At 35.6% G+C, this 25,922-nt stretch overlaps 1 protein-coding gene across 1 annotated transcript; it reads right to left on the bottom strand.

Moving 5' to 3' along the window:
- Positions 1 to 4,463: 4,463 nt before the first annotated feature.
- LOC144979970 (lysosomal proton-coupled steroid conjugate and bile acid symporter SLC46A3-like) lies at positions 4,464 to 25,859 on the bottom strand. Its single transcript, XM_078927323.1, has 8 exons — positions 25,464 to 25,859; positions 18,884 to 19,571; positions 16,511 to 16,674; positions 14,861 to 15,434; positions 12,904 to 13,021; positions 10,053 to 10,136; positions 7,692 to 7,848; positions 4,464 to 5,964 (listed from the first exon to the last, which is right to left on the bottom strand). The coding sequence occupies exons 2-8, from the start codon at positions 19,382 to 19,384 to the stop codon at positions 5,844 to 5,846; spliced, it is 1,719 nt and encodes a 572-aa protein (XP_078783449.1). The 5' UTR covers positions 19,385 to 19,571; positions 25,464 to 25,859; the 3' UTR covers positions 4,464 to 5,843.
- Positions 25,860 to 25,922: the final 63 nt, after the last annotated feature.

The raw sequence follows: 25,922 nt of genomic DNA, 5'->3' as shown, positions 1-25,922 counted from the left end.
AGTAAAAAATCCAGGCAGAGCCAATGGAAACCTAATGGTCCGATTATAGAATTATAACTAAAAGTCACATGAAAAGTATGACTGATTGTTTTGTTTGTTTGTTTTTAAGGGTTTTACGGCGCTTGCAACACATTTAGGTTATATCAGCGCCAGTAAAAAGGAAGAAAATGGGATAGTAAAAAGTTCTAGAATTACAATTAAAGCACCCAAGAAAAAGTAAGACAAAGGGGAACTGAGAACAAATAGGGATCAGATGTAGATTCCAAGAGCATACCACCAATGTACTTAGTTTGAAATCACCTACAAGTCTCATCCAGACACAAGCACAAAATCCAACAAAGAGGAACACACTCAAATGCTTACATTATACATTCAAAATAAAAATGATAATACATAACAGAGAGATGATTTACAAGGAAAAAAATATCATCTCCCAAAACAATAACTATGCATTTGACTGTTTCCCTCCCGGCTAGGACTCCGGCCAGAGCCAGGACAAAACCAAGTAATCTCATTCCAAGACAAAGATAGAAAGCATGTTGGAAAACAGATATAAGGGGATAGAAGACACAGTATGTACCTCCCTGCCCGCTATGGGAGGTCAGGATCCCCACCCAGAACAATATATGTATCCTTGTCTCTGGTATGTTGTTTTTATGTTTTTAAGTGTTTTACGGCGCTTGCAACACATTAAAGTCATATCAGCGCCAGTAAAAAGGAAGAAAATGGGATAGTAAAAAGTTCTAGAATTACAATTAAAGCATCCGAGAATAAGGCAGACAAAAGGGGAATTGGTTCAAATAGGGAACAGATGTAGATTCCAACAGCACACTATCAAAGTACTTAGTTTGAGATCACCTAAAAGTCTCATCCAAATACAAGCACAGGTCCCCACTAAGAGGAATAAACTCAAATGTTTACAAATCATATATAATACATAAACAGAACATAATACAGTGCATAACAGAGAGATGATTTACAAGGAAAAAAATATCATCTCCCAAATCTAATACATTTGACTATTTCCCTCTCAGCAAGGGCATCCGGCCACGACCAGGACAAAACCAAGTAATCTCATCCCAAGACAAAGACAGAAAGCAGTTGGAAAACAGATATAGGGGGATAGAAGACGCAGTATGTACCTCCCTGCCCACTATGAAAGGTCAGGAACCCCACCCAGTGTCTCTAGTATGATGCCACTTATAAGATAAGATAAGATAAACTTTATTTACCTACTTCTGGAAATTTACATTGATAATTGCCATTAACAAATGAATTTTGAAAAATAAAGATAAATGAAAATTACATACATAGAAATAAATGAACACGTTTAACAACACTAAACAAATAAAAATATATCTCCCCCCTCTCTCTCTCTTCCTTCTCTCCCTAGAAGTGGATAAATAAAGTTAATCTTATACTTCACTGAACTCGCTAAAAGATCATTTACCAAAAGGGATATGTAATAAGTTTACATAACAAATACCATATCATACTAAAAACCATATTACATAAAAACTAACATGGTTTACAAGGGAAGAAAAAAAAACCCACATCTCCTACAAAAGATTAATACCGTAATTTGGGGTTACTTGGGCCAAAATTAGTTACTTGAGCCACTTTTCTAGAAAAAGATTAGTGCACCCAAAGAATCATTTTTTTTTTTGTTCAAAATCTCACAGTATTCATTTTAAGATTTTGAAAAAACAAACAAAAAAAACAAACAGTTTTTGGATGTACAAATCTTTTTGAAGAAATGTGGCCCAAAAAACCCCATATTACAGGTATGTACATCTGATTGTTTCCCTCGAAGTAAAAAATCCAGGCAGAGCCAATGGAAACCTAATGGTCCGATTATAGAATTATAACTAAAAGTCACATGAAAAGTATGACTGATTGTTTTGTTTGTTTGTTTTTAAGGGTTTTACGGCGTTTGCAACACGTTTAGGTCATATCAGCGCCAGTAAAAAGGAAGAAAATGGGATAGTAAAAAGTTCTAGAATTACAATTAAAGCACCCAAGAAAAAGTAAGACAAAGGGGAACTGGGAACAAATAGTGATCAGATGTAGATTCCAAGAGCACACTATCAAAGTACTTAGTTTGAGACCACCTATAAGTCTCATCCGGACACAAGCACAAAATCCAACAAAGAGGAATACACTCAAATGCTTACATTATAAATTCAAAATAACAAATTTAATAATACATAACAGAGAGATGATTAACAAGGAAAAAAATATCATCTCCCAAAACAATAACTATGCATTTGACTGTATCCCTCCCAGCCAAAGACTCCGGCCAGGGTCAGGACAAAACCAAGTAATCTTATACCAAGACAACGACAGGAAACAATTGGAAAACGGGTTTGGGGGGATAGAAGACACAGCATGTACCTCCCTGCCCACTATGGGAGGTCAGGATCCCCACCCAGAAAAGTATGACTGATGTAAAGGATATAAAACACAAAAACAGTATAGACCATTATAGATCCCATCCACCCAGAATGACCAAACGCTCTTACCTGAGGGGAATAAAGTGTCGGTGTATATGAGTATAAATGAAATATGGTATCATAATTTTTCTGGTAACTGAATATTTGCTTTTATACAAGCATAACACATATATTAATAGAAATTGTGACACTAGCGGGTAATTGCGTATACATGCATAACACATAATATATTAATAGAAATTGTGAAACTGTAAAAATCAGCTGTATGCCACCAAAAGTAAGAAAAAAATCCCGATAACAATAATGATCGATAAAATAAATACTATACACAAAATATGAACACTCTTAAAATTCAACATTGGCATAATTTGTAACCTTGCTAGAATATGATTAGAAATTATAAGACATTGATAATAGAATGAAAAACGTAGTATATTTTTGGTCACGGAAGATATGAACAAAATTATGATCATGACATGCATCATTGTTCTTCCAGTCAACTGGAATTTACTTTAAACATACGTGAGACACAAATAAAATCGACTGTAAAAATCAGCTGCATAATGAAAAAAAATGAGATAGCTAAAATTGAAATATTGGTGGTCAGGGGGATCAAACCTCTGAAGTCCCGATGACATCGGAAGTCTGGTCCGCCCAAAATTAAATAAAACATGGTGCGTAAAGCTTGGATGTAGATTTCAGAGTTTTGATCCGCTGATCGTGAAAAACTGGACTTCAGAGGTTTGATCCGTCGACCATCGTTAGGCAACCCACCGTCTCACAGTGGTATTATGTCGGGGTGAACTAACTGTTAGAAACTGAATTTATAGCCACAACTATAAATAAAAATGTGAAATTGAAAGTGAGCTTCAATTTAATATACCAAAACAGATAAAATGAGCGTTTCGGGTTTCCCCTTTATCAACAAAACAGGATGAATTAAATACTACAGACGAATGTAGTGTTTCATTCATCCTATTTTGTTGATAAAGGGGAAACCCGAAACGTCCATTTTATCTGTTTTCATATATTAAATTGAAGCTTACATTCAATTTCACATTGTTATTTATTTTTTCGAGCTTCGAGCACCAACATTTACATTAGCTATAATTATGAAATATGGGGTGAATCTATCTATCTTCATTTAGTGGAGATAAAATACTATTTCAATCATTGGACAACACTCCAAATTCGTATTTTTCATTATTTTGCTTCTAAATTCAATTTACCAGTCTGATCCATCCTGACATCATACCATTTAATAACTTTAAAAAATACAAAATTCCCTTTATTCATCTCATAGGAGAAATTTTTCTTTAGGATCTATTCCAAGGGAAGACTCGAATAACCCATGCGTCAGCTGTGGTGACTTACTTAAGGTCACACAACACACCGTGGGTACCAGACCTGATTACCTTTCAGATACGAAGCAAAGACTACCACTGAGCTAAGCTGCTGTTCTGTTGAGATGGTGGGTCACATATTTTGATTCACATATTATGCAAAACAGAATCGTAAATAATGATGAGACCATATAGGGAATGAGATTAGCGGAAGAGTAGAGTCCCTTGATTGGACGTCACCTTACAGAGATAACGTCAACATGGTTTTGCGCATGCGTCTCTCTCGTCCTCGCTTTCGGTGAAGTGTCTCATGCCGCTTTCACCAGAAGCGAGGACGAGAGACGCATGCGCACAGCCAACATGATGTTCTCTCTCTAATAACTTTTCCGCCAGTGATGCCCAATCAAGGGACGCTTCTCTTCCGCTAATCTCATTCCCTATATAAAAACAGAGTGTAAGTCACAGATTTTCCTTCTCGAATCTGTTTTGTTTTCTTTAAAATAATAGAATTTTTGTACACCAAGAGTCTAATACCAAAGCAGGTTTATAGTATCCTAAAGAATGTGACGATTTTCCTTTGGTTGGAAAGAAGAGGTGTAAAGTAAAATTCCAAAGATGTGGATGTTTACCGTATTTTTTTTTTAATGAAGAAAGAGAGGAAGGTTAAGGGGGGAGGGGAGGGGGGAATGTTATGGTATTCACCTCTCAACCTTTAAGTATCTAGTTTGAAACTTGTGTTCCCTGTCTTGTGGCCTTTAAATAAATAGAGCATATTTATAGCGCAATATCCACTAAACGTGCTCAAAGCGCTTTACAAAGGGTCCCTGTTCAACAGCAACACACAACAATTAGAACGAGACACGACACCTGTTAGTTGACATTACATATTTTTTCAGACAAAGACAACGCTGTAAACAGCCAGGTACTCATTTTACACCAGAGTACGGTGAGAGAATATGAGTAAAGAGTCTTTTCTAAGGACTCAAACTATGCACCAAGCGTGGCTCAAACCCAGGACCTTCTGATCGTAAAGCGAGTGTCATACCACAAGACCACATAGCTGACTTGTGATCACAATACTCATCAAGTTTTTATTTCTAGTGCTTACATTTCAGTAACATATAGTTATTCATCACTTTAAAAAAAAATATCCATTATTGGAATGAATAAAGTTAAACCAAAAAACCCCAGGTGGTTATAACAACTAATGTCGGTAACAATGTGAAAGAATTTATGAGGTAAAAAGAACTTGAAGTGATGGAAGCGCTATTTAACATCCATAAGCAAAAAAAAAATGTTTAAAAATGTAATTTAAAAAACTTGAAAAAAATTTTTTCTTTCTAAAAAGTAAAATCTAAAAACGGAAGAAAAAAAATTACTATGCTGAAGTTATCACAAAGTAAAATATTTCTCAAAAAGAAAAAAAAAATCACAGCTCAAAATATATTTGTGAAGTCAACAAAACAACAAATGAATCAATTTAGGAAAATTTTCTTTCAAGCATTCAACATGCTGGTAATTATTGCTTATCACAAATGGGTCTAACCTTGGATGGAATGTTCTACGATTGCAGACATCTAATCTTTACAGAATATCATTATCTGTCATGCATTTTTGGCCTGAGCAGTAAAGCATAGTGGTTGTTAAGTCTGGAAAAAGCAAGGAAAACTGGTCCTTGCGATGACGTCTAATCGTAAATGAAAAAGAACGAGAGACAATAACTATAGCAAAATTAAAATCACTTTTTTAAACCAGTTAATTGCTGTACTTGGGGAAAGACATGTATTTTTTAAAAATTGGCCTGAAAACGTCCTTCAAATATTGATCGATTTAAATGACCCTCATCTTGGCAAAATCTCTCAAACCTGGGACCTCACTTCTTCACGCAATAACAAATCGAAATGGATAGTCTTTAGTAAAGTACATTTGAGTACTAGAATGCTTTAAATAATTTTTAAAAACCTCTACTAAATTTTTGTCTATTTTACTTTGAAGGCAACATAACAGTTGAAAGCGCTATGGCACAATCTTTCTAAAAAGCTCTTCTCTAGGCCACTTCCCCATCTGATGATGCAGAGGAGTGTATGGAAGAATCATCATTGCTGTCTTGACTCTGTATCAAAGTCTCATAACTTCTTGGGGGTCCATCGTAAAAGTGGAAGAAAGGGCTGAAAAATAAAATGAAATTTGATAAAAATTGGCAATAAAATTACAAATGATAATGCACGCATAAATCTTCACTTTTCAATCACAATATCAAAATACTTTGAAAATTGTGATTTCCCTAACAATTAAAAAGCGCTTGCAATGCTGTAAAGTAATCAGGTACTTAAAGAAAAAGAAAAGATATTGAAAAAATATATAATAAATAAATACAATGAGTACTAAATGTGCCCAAAGCACTTTACAAAGGGCTCCATACCAGCAGTAACATTTACAATGTAGGTTGAGACAGGAAAACTGTAAAGGCACATTTACAATTTTTTTCATTTTTTTTTTTCGACAGAGACAAAGCTATCACTGGCCAGGTACTCATTTTACACCTGATTGCAGTCAGAAAAAATGGGTTTACTTAACGTAGTCCTTTCTAAAGCGCTTTGAGCACGTTTAGTGAATATTGTTCAATATAAATGCTCTCTCCCTCTCTTTATTTTTTTGTTTGTGCCACCCAGAGCAGGACTCAAACCAGGGACCTTGTGATCTGAAGGCAAATGGCAAATAGCACGATCACAAAGCCGCACAAAGCTGTACAAAACACACAGACAAGTTTGGTAGATTTGAATTCAGTGCCTGCAACACACTTGGATCAAATATACTGTAGAGAAAGAGAGAATATGGGGAATAGTAAATACAGAAGATCCAAGCTACCCTTTTGCCATGCCTTACATTAATGCTAGCGAGAGATTGCTACCAAACGGTATGCGCTCAGATGGCTTTTAACTCACTCAATCCTAGAGATTTTCGCTACTTTTCAAAATTTGAAAAAAAAATGTATCAAAAATGAGCATGTACAGAGATAGTTTTATTCAACTACCATAACATGGAAAAGCTAAAAACATTAGCTTTGATACTACACCTATAATGTGTCTCAGAAAAATGTAATAAACAGGCATGGGGTAAAAGTGACCCGGGTAAACTACGGATATAGTCGGTGTTAGGATTGAGTGAGTTAACACATATTTCATTCAGAGAGTAAAATTAAAGAAAAAATAATAAAACCTTTCATTAAAAGTACATATAACAATAGTACACCAAAGAAATGAACAATATATATTGTGTGTTCTCATTTACCTTCATTAATTTTTATTGATTATCAACAACAGTTATAAAAAGTCGGCAATTGATTTTACCATTATAAATAGAGCTTCAGAAAATACGACTCGAAGGGAATTTATTAAAAATTGTATTTAAAAGACCGAGGAGAAAAAGTAGCTGCAGTTGACGTGTATTTATTTGCAGGTCTGATAACCCAAATTGTTATAGGCTCATTGCTGTAATGGGAATACTCTCAAACCAAAGCAAAATATTGTGCATTACAATACAACACTGTTAAAACAAGCACATGATTGCATCTAATTATTAGATGTCCTGCAGATGTGCGCAACTGGGCTGCTGTCTTTCAAGACCCACTAAACTATAGATAGATCGAAGTTGACATCACTCCGGCCTTTGTTATTGTTTTTTGCCATCCACGTTTATGAGTAATTCTCACAAAAACTGTAATAGCCAGACTATAAACGTTTAAGGTTACACACAGTTTTGTGTGTTGGACCGTATATTTCTGGATGGCAAAGTTGTGAACTTCTTAGTCAAGCGCATACTATCTATAGGCAGAGGAGACTGCTAAACAATATATGATCTTATAATTTTTTTTTTTTTTGTCTTCAAAACTTACATGTAAAGCATAAAGGTGACAAGAGCCACGCCAGCCATGACAAGGTAGACAAACCCAGGCATGATAACAACAGTGATCGCGTAAATCTTGTTGTAGACCACCGTTGCTGCAAGGCTGCACATGACTTCTATCAGGGCTATGCTAGAAAACAGGACACCTGTGGAGATAGATGTATTGAGTGGACGATAAGGGGTCAGACATGAACCAGTGCCGTTAACATTCAGCTTTTATATAGCGTGATATCTACTAAATGTGCTCAAAGTGCTTTACAATGGGTCCCTGGCCAACAGCAACAATTAACATGTAGGATGTGACTTGACGCCTATTAGGCGATATTACAATATTTTCGGACAGACAACGCTGTAAACAACCAGGTACTCGTCTTACACCTGTGTACGGTGAGAGAATGTGAGTAAAGAGTTTTTTTCCAAGGACTCAACTATGCGCTGAGTGTGGCTCGAACTCAGGAACTTCCGATCCGAAAGCGAGTGTCATACCACAAAACCACATAGCCACACAACATGGAAGTGTGGAGGCTTTAAGTTGGATTCCTCAAAGTACCAATCACTTGGGAGATATATGATCAGACACTAACCGCACCCATTAACATGTATGTGTGGAGACTGTAGGTTGGAGGTCTTAATGTACCAATTGGCATGAAGTGGACAAGTATAGAATAATATTATGTGTGCCCATCATTCCAAAACCAGATACCAAATGGGATTCTTAAGTCAAAATGGCCAGAACTGCGAAACCTTAATTTTTTATAGCTTTAGTTGAAGAAATTATAATATTTCTCCTTAATAAAACAATAGTCAAATGTAATGGAAGCTTCAATTTAATCAATGAAGACAGACATTCTGGATGTTTCATGTTTCCCCATTGTCATTTACTCTCCCACAAGGTCTATTTGTCTAGGTCTTCCTTGAGGTCTATTTGACATTTGACATCCTATGTTATTTTGTTGTGACAAGCGGAATTGTCAGCAAATAGTCTGGAACTGAAATTCAGGTCAAGCGGCAGATCATTTATTTAGAGGAGGAAGAGCAATGGGCCAAGTGCTGATCCCTGCTGATCCCCAATCTAACATCAATGAAGGACCAGGTATCTCTATTCACTTCAAATGACTTGTCTTCTGCCCTGTGGAAATGTTTTACTCCATCTAACAATTTTCAATTTAATGCTATAGTAATGGAGTCTGTGGGCTAGTATGCAGTGATTGACTTTGTTAAAAGCCTTTGAAAAGTCTAAAACAATTCGGTCTTCTTAGTGTCCAATGTCCATTGTATGAGTGATCTGGTCCACTAACCCGAGTGACCTGGCGGAATCCATGTCGTTGAGGTCATATCAAATTTTGTCCCCCACAATAGTGCATAATTTTACGTCCAATAATGTGTTCTAATAATTTGCAAGGAACACTCATTAGAGATATGGGGAGATAGTTTTCTGGTCTACTTTTGTCTCCTTTCTTGAAGACTGCATGTATGTTCTCTAAGTGTATTCCATTGATAAAGGATAAAGTCAACCTTGTTTGAAGTCAACCAATCTTTCTGATCCGGCAGTGCTGGCTTTATAAGAATTTCACTGTAAACGTGAAAGATTACTTTTAAAACAAAAAATCAAATCACCTGCTAGATTATATTATACGATGATGTATAGTATGTAATGAACAGGGGGATAAACTATGAACTTTGAAATTTTCTTGAATATAATCTATACAAATGATCAAGAAGATACAATTACATAATGAAGGATGGTTGACTATGTCTTTTGGTAGATATGAAAATCAATGAACTGGTTTCCTGACCTTTAAAAAAAGGTGATAAAGACCAGCTCAACTGTCAGCATTGAAGCAGCCAATTTTTTATTTATTTATTATTTTTGTGTGTGTTAGACGTGAGCAGGCTATAACTATTTGATGCCACTGTTTCTTTATTATTCTACTATTGTTATTAAACACTCAGAAAACAAAAATCATTATAACAAATTTTAAAAAAGAACAAAATACCACACATTGAACGTTTCGGACTCAAAACCCTTCTTCAGTGATTTAACAAAAACAATAAATTATAATTACAAGTGATGTAACTCCATTTCTTCATCTTATTCATTCTGACAAAAATATCATATTCATGGTGTGGATAACAATAAAAATTTGGTAGCAAATATGAAAGGATGAGGATTTGTAGTATCAAAGTAGTTTCCTCCAAAATTAGATACAGATCTGAAAAAGTGTATGAAACAGTATCAGGCAAAAAATAGAAAAATATAAGAAAAAAAAATCATCCTTACCCCAAAATAAGATTAGACATTTTAGGGAATAATGACACATTCATACATTTCTAACATAGTATTATTTACCTTGTTTATCTGGCCCTGCTAAAATGGACATGACACCTCTAGTAATAGGAGCTAAGTTGGACCCTGGAATCATCAGGATGGATACTGGGGATAAAAAATATAGATAATTTACATCATTAATACCGTGACTTATAACAGTATCACCATCTCGCCCACAATGACAGTGAGAATTGCTATCAATGTTCGATTTAAAATATAAATAAATGTTACAGTGAATGACATAATCAGTCGGATGTTGAAAAGGTTTGAACTGAGATATTGCCAAGTTTAGTTAGACGGTCAATTAAAAAAAAAAAAAAATGAGTTCTTGTCATAATAAATGATTAAATCAACCCTTTTTGTACATCTTCGGGAAATATCAAAGCTTAATTTCACTTCTAAATATTTTTTTTACAGCTAGTAAAGTTGAAAAATTATGAACTTTGAGAAAAGTTGCTGGATACCGTCCCCATACACCTGACCATAACTTCATGAAAAATCACCCAATTTACTTCCAATAAAGATCAAAATGCTCTGGGGAGTATATTTCAAAAAATGAAAAAAAAAATGCAAATCCAAAATGTTCACCTTCCGACTGATCATGTCATTAAACTGACAAAAATAGTTGAATTTGGTGATTTTTAAAATAACATCAGTGCATATTTAAATGCACATATATTGTTCAAAAGCTTTCATCAAGCAGGCAGGTTGGTCCATAATCCAGACCTGCCAACATTAAAATTTAAAAAATTGTAATTTTTAGGAGATAAATAAATATTGTAGTCGCTATATATCACTTTTAAAAAATCAATAATTTACCCTCACGTGGATTAAATAACACTTCAAAATCCTTGATATTATCTAGTATGGCATCGACTTTCATTTTAAATGTGACCCTTCGTCTCAAAACGGTATTAAGTCGGGATGGTTAAGATGTTGAAAATTGAATTTATAGCCAGAAATATCAGACTTGTGTTGACTTTGCATGTTTAATTGAGGAGAATGGATACTATATTCTAGGGTGATAATGCCAACAATTAATATTTTTGATCAGTTTAACATTTAAATTCGGCTTTTAAGCATATGGCTCGTTCCGACATAATACCGTTTTGAGACGATGGGTCACAAATATGTTTTAATGACTTAAAGATGCTCAGGAATTTCTGAAAATTTGAGCCAAAATTTCGTAATTTTATGAATTTATCGTAATCGTAGGCAGATCTGCAACAAGCGAAAAGAAGTTTTTTTTTTTTTTTTTTGGTTAAAGGAAAGAGAAAAAAAAACATCAACAAAATAACAAAACAAAAACAATCTTGGGCATTTATATAGCACAATATCCACTATCTTTGTTACATCAGAATTCTCATGACATAATATAATCTCCCTTCATCTGCCATTATTGTAAAAATGTCCTGACATGATTTTTATTCAATGATTCATATTAACAGCTACTTTTCGTCTCTGTATGTGAGAATACGTGTTTGCGCTTGTATAAACGGGTGTGTGTACAAAAATGTTTATAATGATTTTTTTACAATTTTGTGCGCCGAGAGCTGTTTTGTCAACGGGATTGGGCCCTATACATATAAACTTTATTATTATTATTATTATTATTATTATTATTATTATTATTATTATTATTATTATTATTATTATTATTATTATTATTATATCAAAGCACTGGACAAGGGGTCCCTGACCAACAGCAACAGTTAACACGTAGGACGAAACATGACTCCTGTTAGGTATATTACAATGTTTTAGCCAGACATACAGAAAGCTGTAAAAGCAAGATGCAAAATTTACACCTGAGTATGGTGAGAGAATGTGTGTAAAGAGTCTTTTCCAAGGACTCAACTATGCACTGCTCAGAGCGGGACTCGAACCCGGGACCTTCTGGTCAGAAGGCGAGTGGCATACCACTTGACCACATTGCCGCATGTAGAGATAACTGTCAACATTGGATGGATGACTATTAAAAAGCTCGATACCCTGACTGACTAGTTTCTGTCTTATAAGATGTTATTCTTCTCTCTACATTCTCCTTTAATTAACATAAGTGCTTACTTAACACAGCTTTTGTCCTGTTTTACTATCAATACAGTGGTTTTTGTTTAAGTGCCTGGTAGTCAGGGAGCATATCAATGAGAATACAGATTAAATTGACACTGTTATCATTATTTTTTGTTGTTGTAGATATCCTATCGTATTTCTAGGTCATATAAATGCTGTTATGGCCAGTACTGCTGCTGCTACTACTACTACTATTACTTCTTCTATTTCTACTACTACTACACTACCATTATTACTACTACTACCACTACTACTACGTACTACTACTCCTACTACCACTACTACTACGTACTACTACTACTACTACTACTACTACTACTACTACTACTACTACTACTACTACTACTACTACTACTACTCCTTATTACTACATACTACTACCAAGTCGAACTAAATATTATATATCTTGTGAACTTGAGCTTGGGCGAAAGTTATATAGAACAATAACCACTAAATGTGTTCAAATGCTTTATACTAGGGACTAAAGCCAGCAGCAATACTTGATATGAGGACAGAGACATGACACCTGTACTGTAAGGGTCCTATTATAATTCTATTCGAGACCGACAACATTGTAATTACCAGATACTCTTTTTTACACCAAAAACGCTGTGAGACAATGTGAATAAAACAACACACCTTTCTCAAGAACTCAACTTTATGCCGATCATAGAGGGACTCTAACCAGGAACCTACTAGCCCAAAGGCGAGAGTTTTACTTTACCACTTGACCACAGGCTACCTGCACCTGCTTCAGATTTTATTCAATTTAGCGACAATTATTATCAGCAATACCTACCCATGTACATTTGCCAAGAGTTCCTCACGAAGGCCTCCAAGACAAAACTGCCAGCCATGAAAAGCATTCCTATCATGGCGAGGACCTCGTCATTGGCACAGCCTATACAACGGCATATCTATTTGTTGTGGATAGAATTAAGTGATAGTCGTGGTTCTGATTGGCAAGTAGAAGATGATGATGATGATGATGATGATAATGATAATTGTGATGATGATGATGATGATAATGGTGATGATGATGACGATTATGTTGATGAATGCTGCTGCTGGTGATGATGGTGATGATGATGGATCATCATCATCATTATTATAAAAACTATCATTATTATTATTATTATTATTATTATTATTATTATTATTATTATTATTATTATTATTATTATGATTATTATTATTATCATGATTATTATTATTTTTATCATCATCATCATTATTATTATTATTATTATTATTATTATTATTATTATTATTATTATTATTATTATTATTATTATTATCATTATAATCATCATCATTATCATTCTTCTTCTTCTTGTTCTTGTTCTTCTTCTTGTTCTTCTTCTTCTTCTTCTTCTTCTTCTTCTTCTTCTTCTTCTTCCTCTTCTTCTTCTTCTTCTTCTTCTTCTTCTTCTTCTTCTTCTTCTTCTTCTTCTTCTTCTTCTTCTTCTTCTTCTTCTTATTATTATTATTATGATTACAATAATTAAGGCCTATGCTAGGCAATGTATTTTTTTTTTCAGTAACATTCTTACAAATACCTGCCACTACATTATATAACAGGTCCTCTTTTACTTTGAAGTGGGATGGGATAACGCGTGGGAAGGTGCGATACCCCTTTTACAGCTAGCGCTCTACCAAAGTTCTGCAATCATTGTACCCAAGCCAGTCACTTGACCATCCTCAATTTTGCTCGACTTTACAAGTAAGATAAAACACCGTACCGCTTGACTCGCGACATCATATTGTAAGGTGTGCTTGGCACAAAATCGTGTGCATTATGTTTTGGATTATAATACATCACTGATCGGTGGAAGGCATCGCATAAGAGAGATGCTCTGAGCATGCGCACAAGTCAGTTCTGAACATCATTTTCAAGTCAACTGGCCGTTGTTTATTTCTATTCGAAAGTTTCTATTCTGTTATAAAGGTAAGGAGGTGTTACATATGGATAATAACAGATGATTAAATATTTAATAAGCTCTTCTTTGCAATGTTAACATTGGTTATCCTGTTTTTTCTCTCATTTATTAGACTGGCAGAACTAATCACACTGGTGTCATCGACACGCATTGTTTTGATTTATTTAATTTAGGTTTCAATGTCCTGTGGACTCGATGGCCGGACTCAGCAGGGCACTTGACTCAGAGCGGAAATGATATAGGTACGTAGTATACCAACTACGTTAACATAAGGCTATTAATGCTTTAGCATTGTTGTAGAATGGATGGACAATACGTTGCAATGATTGGGGAGTATTTCCATTATAACGATGTCATAACAATTTGGTTTAACATAATAATAAAGAGTTACATGGGTCAAAAGACATTTAAATACCTTGTTCTATTTGCAAATCCTAAATAATAATCAATGCAAACACAAGAAAAGATCAAATTGATGCATGGATAATATAATATAAGTCCAAAACATGGGATATACAAACAAAAAGTCAAGTTGGTGAATAAATAATTGTATACGTGTGTGTGTATATATATATATATATATATATATATATATATATATATATATATATATATATATATATATATATATCAATATATATATATATATATATATATATCAATATATATTATATATATATATATATATATATATATATATATATATATATATATATATATAAACACATATTTGCAAATACATAAAATGACTTAAAACAATGGGTAAGAAAATATTTTTTAAAAATAAATTAAAATCTAAAGCTTCGGTAAACTTACACAAAGATAAATCAAGGCAACAAAGTAGGTCCCAGCATTTTGGAAAGCCGAATAATACCCAATATGAACTGAATCCCAACATAAAGGTTCATGTCTTTGATATAGAGTGTCAATCGTGCTCAGATTCACTGAGTTGACCACGCTGGTGAAGAAGATCAGCAGTGAGAGCACCAAACTCAGCCTCATTCTTCTATCTCCATCTCGGGAATACAGAGAAACTATCCTTGCTGTGTACGCCCAGAGTTTTCTAAAGGTCAATCTCTGTTTTGGCATGGGCAGAGTCTCGGGTAAGAAGATAACAGTGAAAATTAAAGAAAAGGCCACGGGGGCTAGGATCACAGAGGAAGCGGCCACATATCCGACTTTCTTGATAAGCAGCCCGACTGCAACATTAGAAGCGGCGTAAGTGCATTGCCCTATGACGGTGAGAATGGCAATTCCTAAGATCCGAGTGTTTTTTTGTTCGCTGATATCGGCTGTAATGGAAAAACATGCGATCAGGTTCGTGTAGAATCCGCCTCCAATCCCATCACAGGCGTACGCCAGGTAGAAAAAGTCGGGGTCAAGGTTGAACCTGGGTGTCAATAGAAGAATAGATTAACTCCATACTGACCATTTCATAGATTTTCCTCAAAACGTCATTAGCACACAATATAGGATTTTAAAACTCTAACCTAAAGGGGAAGAGAACATACTGCTAAATAATTTTGTTAATTTCTAATAACTAGTATAACATAAAATGTCTTCAAATTTTGTGACCTACAAAAGACATCTCAATGAGAACAATGATATTTTATTGTCACGAATGTGACAATTTTCCATTGGTTGGTAAGGAGAGGGTTAAAGACCAAGAAGTTAGTATACATTTGAAATGATTTAAGTTCGACGTGAAAAAGAAAGAGTTTTCACTTACATAGTTTAAAAAACATTTTCCTGTTCTATATTCCAGCGTTTTAGCCTTGAACTGTCATATATGACAATGCCCATAATATTATAATATTCTCTCCATGATGACCAGCCTTTAAATGTTTAAAATTAAAATTAAAATATTACCACAACGACTACCTGCTAACGCAATCATTATCACCACAATCATAACTCTGTTGAACTCTTACAAAACGCTTTTCTTTCATTGTGGCTAAAAAAATAACTTTTAATTCAAATGTCGGTCATTAAAATGATCCCAAAGTATTTGTCCCGGAAGTCTCAATAGATCAGTTGGTAGAGCACTCGCTTCACACGCAAAGGGACCGAGATTTTTTCTGACCCCCTGTCCATCCAGCAGTGACTGGGTAGCTCGGCCTGTTAGATCTGGTGGAACGAACTTTGCGATAGACCAGCATCCTACCCAAAGGATAGCAAAAAAATTGCTATTGTATGTTTCACGCTATAGAAACCGGGATAAACTCAAGCTTCATGGGCCTCATGGTTCTGAAGGACTTTAAAAAAAAAAAAAGGATTTGTCAGAAAGTCTCAAAACCAAGACTTCGAAGAGGTCTTAAGTCTTGAAACATTTTGAAAAGGTGAAGGTCATTGTAACTGGGTTTAATTTTTTACCCTGGCCAAATTTTAAAAAAATGCTTTTTCAGAATACGGCGCATCAGAATTATCCCCCCCCCCCCTCCCCCGTTCCCCCCTCCAGGAACTAACCTTATAATACAGATGACAAAAGTAAGCTTGCATGTGTAGCCCACCAGAGTGGAGATCAAGGCTGGCCTCCGTCCGACAATGTCCACTAGAGCACCATAAATCAGACACGACAGAAGGGCGGGAAAACATGTGGCGAAGGAATAATACATGGTTGCCATGGAAACCTGGGGTTTATGGAAAAGGGTTTAACAATTAAAAAAAAAAAAAAACAAAAAAAAAACTAGATAGTTTTCAAAAGCCATTAGGCCAGAAAATCTAGAGTTTACCTCTGCCTCTACAGCGTTAAGCGTATAGTGACAATTGCTTGCTACCCTTTCGATAGGACGCAAATCTATTGCAAAGTAATTCCCGCCTTATCTAACAGACAAAGCTATTCAAATATTTCTGGATTGAGGGTGGGAAGGCGGGGAGAGGGTAGGACTGACTGCAGTCATGATGTTTATCGACCCCTTGGCTCTATCAACTGAGCTATCGGAACGTCTATGCATTCCAATAATTAATTTAAAAAAACCGCGAGCGATATTGCGCGATGTCCACAAAACGTGCTCATTGCGCTTTACAAGGGGTCCCAAGTCAACAACAATACTTAACACGTAAGACGAAACATGACGCCTCTTAGGCGATTTTACAATTTTGTTTTTCCGACAGCGAAACCTTTGTTAACGGCCGGGTACTCATTTTACACCTGAGTACGGGGATAGAGCCTTTTTCATGGACTCAACTGTGCGCGGCTCAAAGCTGGACTCGAACTCTGGATTTTCCGATCTGAATACGAGTGTCAGTGTCATACCACTAGACTTCATAACCGCAGATGTCGGTGTTGGCGCGTTTTGTTTATATCGGAGATGAACTCGACACGATTAGAGTTAAACTCCGGAACTGTATTTATGGGCTGGCTACCAAAATGACATTTTTATTTTCATCTGAGTACAACCTCTTTACAACATCTCTTGGATACCCCCCCCCCCCCCCCCCCCCACACACACACTTTTTAAAAAATCTATTTACCCCGACGTTGCCATCTTAAAACTTGCAAGCTGGAATTAATAACTGTTTGTGAAGTGGTAATAGAGTCGTAACAAATTGCTACAGTGCTCGGGACAGAATTCTTGTAAATTGAAAAGTACCTCCCGACAGATTATGGAGAGCCAGCTACCCATCCATAGCTGAATGCGCAGATGAAACTGTTAACAAAATATCGTCGATGTGCCAACTCGCCAGTTTGAACCCCCAAACTTAGTTTTTAAATCGTGCTGTGAGTTCAAGACTATACCGCTGCACCAAATCCAATACGTGATTTTTCTTAATTACATCTTAGTAAAGAAATTCCTGTTGGTTATTAGCTGCGGGAATTCTCATATTCTATACTCCAAAAAACTTATGTGAAATTACACATGTAACAAATCGTCTCAAGACAAAATTATGTCCAGATAACCTGATGTGTCAAAACGATGAGTGTTAAGCTGTACACTTTGAGACAGAATATTCGGGTGTGTTTAATAATAATAATAATAATAATAATAATAATAATAATAATAATAATAATAATAATAATAATAATAATAATACATGGTTTTTATATACGAGTATATGGCGCTTTGCCCCGTATCTCAACAAGCTCTCAAAGCGCTTAACAGTAACGTGACAACTTTCACTCAAACATGCAATATGAAACAAAGCAATATAACTCTACAATGTTAAATATTAAAAAGAAACGTTTTTAGATGTTAAAAAAAAAGAACTCTGAATCTGATACCTTGGAAGGGAGTTCCAAATTAGGGGCGCCGACTATTCAAACGCATGCTCGTCAATTTTCCGAATTACTTTTGGCTTCACAATAATGTCATTGTTTGTATTTTAAACTTCAAAACCTTAAACATAACTTTTCTAATTCTGACCATTTTCATTTTAAACATACAACGTATTATCATAATGACAAGGTTGGTCACATCTTTATATATAGATAGTATGCAGATGACGTCACTCAGGCCTTTGTTATTGTTTTTGCCATCCGCGTTTGTGAGTTTTTCTCACTAAACTGTATTAACCAGACTATAAAAGTTCATGGTTAAACAGAGTTTGTGTGTTGGTCCGTTATACTTCCGGATGGCAATGTTGTGAACTCCTTGGCCAAGCGCATTCTATCTATATTATAGATAGTATGCAGATGACGTCACTCAGGCCTTTGTTATTGTTTTTGCCATCCGCGTTTGTGAGTTGTTCTCACTAAACTGTATTAACCAGACTATAAAAGTTCATGGAAACAGAGTTTGTGTGTTGGTCCGTAATACTTCCGGATGGCAATGTTGTGAACTCCTTGGCCAAGCGCATTCTATCTATAATATAAGATAAAACGAGCAATGTTATGCTTACCCTGGATTGTACAGCGTCGTCTTTAATCACCCATGGATCGCTCTCATTTTTGTTGCATAACCCTCTGTCAGGAACACTGTGGTTTTGTTGGTGGCTGTGCCCATCCTCATCTGACCATCGATCCAGAAGATACTGAGCTATCAAGGGGCTGGCAGTGCTATTCACGCTACTAAAAATAGCTGATAACACAAGCACATAGCGGACTTTATTCACTGAATAATTAGCTTGTGCCTCCGTTTTCTTCCACGGAGGTATAATATCATTACTATCACCACAATTGATGTCCTGGCAACTTCCATCGATTTGGTTGCTCGAAGAAGGAGGACCGATTTCATCTCGAGAATTGTTTTGAATATTTAGAGATGCGTCAGCGTTGTTGGCGGCTTGGAGAATTTCAGATCCATGACGGTTATCCGAAGGTAGTTGACTATAATTATTACTGTCACCTTCGGAGCTGTAGATAAGGTGCTGTTTGCCTTCGGTTGATTTTGATTTCGGCATTTTTGATGGCGAGTTGACACAAGTCCGTCAGATCACAAAAGCCTGTGTGTGCGTGGTCAGTGTCGTCTGTTAAGAGTGACTCTGTGTTCTCACTGAAACTGTTGTGCAACTGTTCACTATTATTTTGGTCACCGTTGTGTGTATCAGGTCGAATGAGTGAGTGTCCTGTGCAGGGTCCTGTGCGTGACTAGAGTTGATGACAGAGAGAGAGAGAGAGAGATAGATAGAGTTAGAATGGTCAGTTAGTAAGTGAAAATGAAGAAACGGAATGTTATTATGTAATTAACCAGTACATTTTTGACCAATCAAAACATGGAATTTGTGACACACCTTCACACGTGCTCAGACAAGCATAGTTGGTTGCTTAAAAACTATAGCTTGAATGAAATCAACCTCTTTCTGATCGTTGTTATTATTTTTATAGATAGTATGCAGTTGACGTCAGTAAGGTCTTTGTTATTGCTTTTTGCCATCCGCGTTTATGAGTAATTCTCACTAACCTGTATAAACCAGACTATAAACGTTCAAGATAGTTTTGTGTGTTGGCCCGTTATACTTCCGGATGGCAATGTTGTGAACTTCTTAGCAAAGCGCATACCATCTATACCGTCAGATGGGTGACCAGTTATCACACGATTTTCTCGATCATATTATTATAAACGTTGGACGTGGTTCTCCGTGTTGGTTTTATTGATCAAGTGGTAGAACAGTGGGCATTTTACTAAGACACATACCATCGATAGTAAATCCTGTGTAGTTTGCTATGTCAACCAATCACTGCCATCGTTTACAGTATGACGACTGTCCGAGAGGCGTGGTTATCTTAGCGTGTCTATAGAAAGTATGCGCTTGGCTAAGAAGCTCACAACATTGCAATCCGGAAGTATAGATAGTATGCAGATGACGTCACTCAGGCCTTTGTTATTGTTTTTGCCATCCGCGTTTGTGAGTTGTTCTCACTAAACTGTATTAACCAGACTATAAAAGTTCCTGGTTACACAGAGTTTGCGTGTTGGTCCGTTATACTTCCGGATGGCAATGTTGTGAACTCCTTGGCCAAGCGCATTCTATCTATAACGGACCAACACACAAAACTATGTGTAACCTTGAACTTTTATAGTCTGGATAATACAGTTAAGTGAGAATCACTCATAAACGTGAATGGCAAAATAAAAAAACAAAGCAAACAATAACAAAGACCCGAGTGACGCCAACTTCATTATATCTATACGAAGGCTTGAGAAAGCAAAATGTTTTATTTAAATTAAAGTTGTTCTTTATTGTTCAGAGTCGAGTTTATTGTAATTATTCCTAATTTACATCACTAACCATTGCAGAAGCCTGTCACAGATACTGTTGTGATAGACGAACTAATATATATTTCCATTATTAAAAAAAAGCATAAGCAAGATTGCAGTGTTGATAAACAAAATTCCACTGGAATTATCACGCACTATTTACAAAGAACGAGCACTGACGTAAATTATCACGTCCTCATTCAGAAGCTTTTGGGGGTCTTGAGAATCTCAAATTTAAAAGCCTGGATTTGACATATTAAAGAGAAATCAGTGAAAAATAATTACCGATATAATATGTTATTCTTTTTTATCATTAAACAACTCTGTAAATCGGGGTTAAGTAACAGAGGACTAAGTCAATGGGCACGATCTGTATATTACATTTACATGTGCTCGAGGTCATTGGTCACATTGCAAAGTGTGCTCAAAATGACCCACATAGTGAAAAGTATTCACAGTTTGAGAAATATCCCACGTTACAAAAAATTGGTCATTTTGCTCAGCATGACTCATGGGTATGTTTACAACTTTCATGAACAAAGCAGCGTGTTTAGATACATTCAGAAATGTCCAATCATTGCACAGCAACAAATCATAATGTGATTGATGACTTGGTTGGACGAAACCATGAATATAGATCGCTCCCATTAATGTTTTTCCACAAATTTGGAAATGTCCTTCTGACGTTCAGACGTTGATATTCATCAAACAGTAAGTATAAAGTACGAACTAGAACTAAAATTTATATTATTTTATTATGCTAATAAAAAAAAAAAGTACACATCAATTTTGACATTATCATTAAGCTAACGCTGCAATAAGTCATTAACCTCTCAGGTTTTAAAGCATGCTATGCTTCCAAAGATCACATTGTATAATTAGCAATAATTATTATTGTGAAGCCTGACAATGAATCATAGTCAGACGAGGTTAGTGGATAGACATGTCTCATTGTTCTGTATTTTCTAATGTGTAATATTATGTATCTCATCTTTATTACGGTCAACATTTTATAGGGATAGGAAGTCATATGACAGCTCACATGCTTGAAGGGATAATACCAGACCTGCCTGGTATTACGAAAAGTTCGGAGAGCCACAAATCTTTTATTATTGGTTAGACATGTCTCGTTCTTCTGTATTTTCTAATATTATATATCTCATCTTTATTATGCGGCTGTGGTCTTGTGGTACGACACTCGTTTTCGGATCGGAAGGTCCTTGGAAAAGGCTCTTTACTCACATTCTCTCACCGTACTCAGGTGTAAAATGAGCACATGGCCGTTAACAGCGTTGTCTCTGTCCGAAAAAATTATAATATCGCCTTACAGGCGTCATGTCTTGTCCTAAATGTTAAATGTTGCTGTTGGAAAGGGACCCCTTGTAAAGCGCTTTGAGCACGTTTAGTGGATATTGCGCTATATCAAAGCTCATTTTAAGCTCTTTTTTTTTATTACGGTCAACATTTTATAGGGATAGGAAGTCATATTATGACAGCTCACATGCTTGAAGGGATAATACCAGACCTGCCTGGTATTACGAAAAGTTCGCAGAGCTACGAATCTTTTATTCCAGCAACAGAAATGCATATTATGCATCTTCGATTCAATAAATAATGTTGTTAATGATTCAGAGAACCTGGATTTAGGACTTTAGAGCATTTTTGATCATTCTGAGCGCAAACGATATATTTCTAAAGCAATTTATAGCGATGTTTCTTTATTTTTCTTATGGAAATTACGATTACAAAAAAAAATAAAATAAAATAAAAATTTATAAAAAAAAAAAAAAAAAAAAAAAAAAAAAAAAAAAAAAAATCAAGTACCCAGCTCTGCAATGGTAACAAACAGAATCCGACCGCAAACTGTAATTAGGCCTCATTAAGTTATAAAATGAATGAAGCTGTCGTCACTCGGTTATTTTTTGTTTTTGGACGGCCAGTTTGGTGATTGGTTTTCACTAAATTCTCTCCAAATAACATTACATATTATGTTTAAAGTTACGCAAGTTTTGTGCGTTGGTGGGCACAACTGGTGAGTATTTTACTTATACTCATAGCATCAATATGACACTCCTAAAGAGAACGAAAGGTGAGTTTTGTTTAGTATCTCGCTCAAGTAAACAAATGATCCCGTTGGCTATAGAAGGAACGAAATTGACGTCACTCAACTCTTTGTTATTGTCTTTTTTTTAGCCAGCTATTTTTATGAGTAGTTCTCACTAAACTCGATCAAGCAGACTACATTTTCTGGGAGGGTGGGGGGGGGGGGGGGAGTACCATGACATCAGTTCACAAAGGCTATGCGTGCACACTATGACCATGGTGAGTGCCTGTCACCTTCACACATAATATGTCCACTTCTTGAGCTGTGGACAGTTACATCTGCATACCATTAAAGCCCGGAGATCGAGATATGATTACCTAGTTAAAAAAGAAACAAAACAAACCAAACATTAGAGTCCGTTGAGTGCAGAAAGTGGGCGGTTATCAGCTGTCGTATATTAATATAGGGCCGAGTTTGGTAAGCCAGTTGTGTCTAAATTTGATGTGGCGGGAGTACTATTTGATTATTTGTTGGAGGGCCCAATGGGGATGATCTATATTGTTAACTCTCCGTGTGCTCGAGGTCATCGGCCACATTGCAAAATGTGCTCAAAGTGACCTAACTAGTGAAAATGTTCACAGCTTTTGAAGTATCTAATATCACATGGGTATGTGTACATAAACAAATCAGAGTGTTTACATTTGTTAAGAAATATCCAATCGCTGGACAGCAACAAATCGTGTGATCGATGACTTAGTTGAATGAAAACCTAAATGTATATCGCTTCCATTTAGGACGGACATAGTATTTAAGTATTTCATTTTTCTTATTATTTAAGTTTGAAAGACTTCAAAACCATGTATGTTTTAAATCTGTCTGTGTTAACACTGTTAGTAAAATTCAGTAGCCCCTTACCGTTTGTGTCATTTCAAATCGATCCACAAACGAACGAATATACAGTTCTTGTGATATTAAGCATTCTTGCGACATTGGTCACAGACTGTCCATCTTGAAGATGACCAATGGCACGTGCATGTTGTTCTTAACTAAGTCGTGACATCGCGTAGATTAATGGATGGTATTTTGCCTGCCTTGAAAATGTTTCAAGCACGGTGGCAACAAAAAAGCACGGATGGCAAAAAAAAAAAAATAATCTACACATGTCCTGTCCAGAGTAAGGGGCTAAAATGTCAATTTAGCACGTGCGCGACGTGGTGAGCGAATTTCAAGTCAAAAACAAAAAGATCAACTATCGGTACACAGAAATGCTAATAGTAAACAACTCAGTGGAAAATCATTAGCCTACGCCAATGGATAAAAAAGTAACGACGATTTTAAATGTGTATAGATAGTATGCGCTTGGCTGAGAAGCTCATAACATTGCCATCCGGAAGTACAACGGTCCAACACACAAAACTGTGTGTAACCATGAACTTTTATTGTCAGGTTAATACAGTTCAGTGAGAATCACTCACAAACGCGGATGGCAAAATACAATAACAAAGGCTTGAGTGACGTCAACTGCATACTATCTATACTTTCTTTTGATCGCAAGTATATAACCGCTCAGTTACGGTCTCAAAACGCGGGATGCTGAAACCCCTTTATGTTCATTATCATTAACATAATATAATAATATTATAAAGGTTGTTTAGATCAAAGGCCTTTAAATACCATGTGAAAAATAAGAAAGGTTTCGGTTTAAAAAAATCCCTGCTATGATCCTAACTATGATAATTATTAACATCATAAATGATAACAAATTTAACAATTAAAACGAATTCATCAAATTCATATTTCAAATTAGTTACGAAGCATATGATATATACTTTGGGAGTAGGTATTGATTGTAATTTTAAAACTGTTCTTATGTCAACTGCCCTTACAATTTTTAAACATTTTTTTGTTGTTGCCAAAATAGATGGAGAGCATGTGCGATAACAATTTTGTATTTAAATTCGCAGATAAATTTTACATGAGAGAAATTAAAAAGTGTATTGTGGTCAATTTTTGATCAAAGCTATGGACAATGTATCACTGTATAAGATCACCTCTCCTTCTGATTTTAAAGCTACTACTACTACTACTACTACTACTACTACTACTACTACTACTACTTCTACTACTACTACTACTCCTACTACTACTACTACTACTACTACTACTACTACTACTACTACTACTAATAATAATAATAATAATAATAATGATAATAATAACAATAATAATAATAATAATAATAATAATAATAATAATAATAATAATAATAATAATAATAATAATAATAATAATAATAATAATAATAATGAAAATAAAATCATCCCAAAAGAATGCTGTGAAATAGTATGTAATGGGAAAGACAAACATCACACACTGCTTCGTCATGGTTCATAAATTATCGTTCAGTCACAGTTTAGAAACGTGGGATGTTGACATCCCTTTGTGTTCATGGTTCGGAAGGAAGGTCAGCACGTTTCGATCTGTGCTGAAATTAATTAAATGATTTCCTTCTGCTCCCTATGCTATCACGGTACGAACCGTGGAGAAGTGTTCCGTTACATAAATGAAATATTCCGATAGTGAATTATTACCATCATCATTATTATTATTTGTATTATTATTAATCATCATAATAACAACAGCAAAAATACAAACAGATAGTCTGCTTGTACTTGTGTATGTATCACATTCACATACTGTTGTTAATGTTAACTTAGTATCAAAGAAAGCAACTCACCTCATTGCGGTCCCTTTCGGTTCATCGAAAATTATGATTCCACATAAACACAACTCATTCTCTCAAACACTGCTCGTCACCAACACCAAGTCAAGCGTGACCGGGAGTCTAAAATTCTTTGTGCTTCGGCTGGGTCTCGACAGAAACTTCGTAGACAATAATAACAATGAAAGCCGTTTCCTATAACTTAAAACCGAGGGTCTCGAACTTGATGATTGGCTCGGATAGCAGAATCAGTCCTAGAGCTAGCAACGACATAAGGTGCTACAACAATGTAGAAACAGAAAATAACAGCTGGAGCTGGCAGTGGCAACTAGCCAAGATCGAGACTCGAGCACGAGACCCGAGACCCCGAATCACATATGACACACTACACACAACAAATCAGAAACGAACGCATTGGGTCATAGTTCCTTTAAGGTCAACGGTCATAGGCTAAGTTCTGGGTTACTGTCAAGG

Source organism: Berghia stephanieae, chromosome 9 (assembly GCF_034508935.2).
Source record: "Berghia stephanieae isolate SIO BIC M18660-M18661 chromosome 9, UCSD_Bste_1.3, whole genome shotgun sequence".
In the NCBI taxonomy this organism is placed as follows: domain Eukaryota; kingdom Metazoa; phylum Mollusca; class Gastropoda; order Nudibranchia; family Aeolidiidae; genus Berghia; species Berghia stephanieae.
This window is presented reverse-complemented; position numbering and strand designations above follow the sequence as displayed.

Excerpts from the sequence above, each read along its gene's own strand:
- LOC144979970 (XM_078927323.1), bottom strand. The coding sequence starts at position 19,384 with ATGCCGAAATCAAAATCAACCGAAGGCAAACAGCACCTTATCTACAGC. Across the intron at positions 15,435-16,510 it reads TTTGTCATCTGTATTATAAG|GTTCAACCTTGACCCCGACT; the intron begins GTTAGTTCCTGG and ends ATTGACACCCAG. Across the intron at positions 10,137-12,903 it reads CTCTTGGCAAATGTACATGG|TATCCATCCTGATGATTCCA; the intron begins GTAGGTATTGCT and ends TTTTATCCCCAG.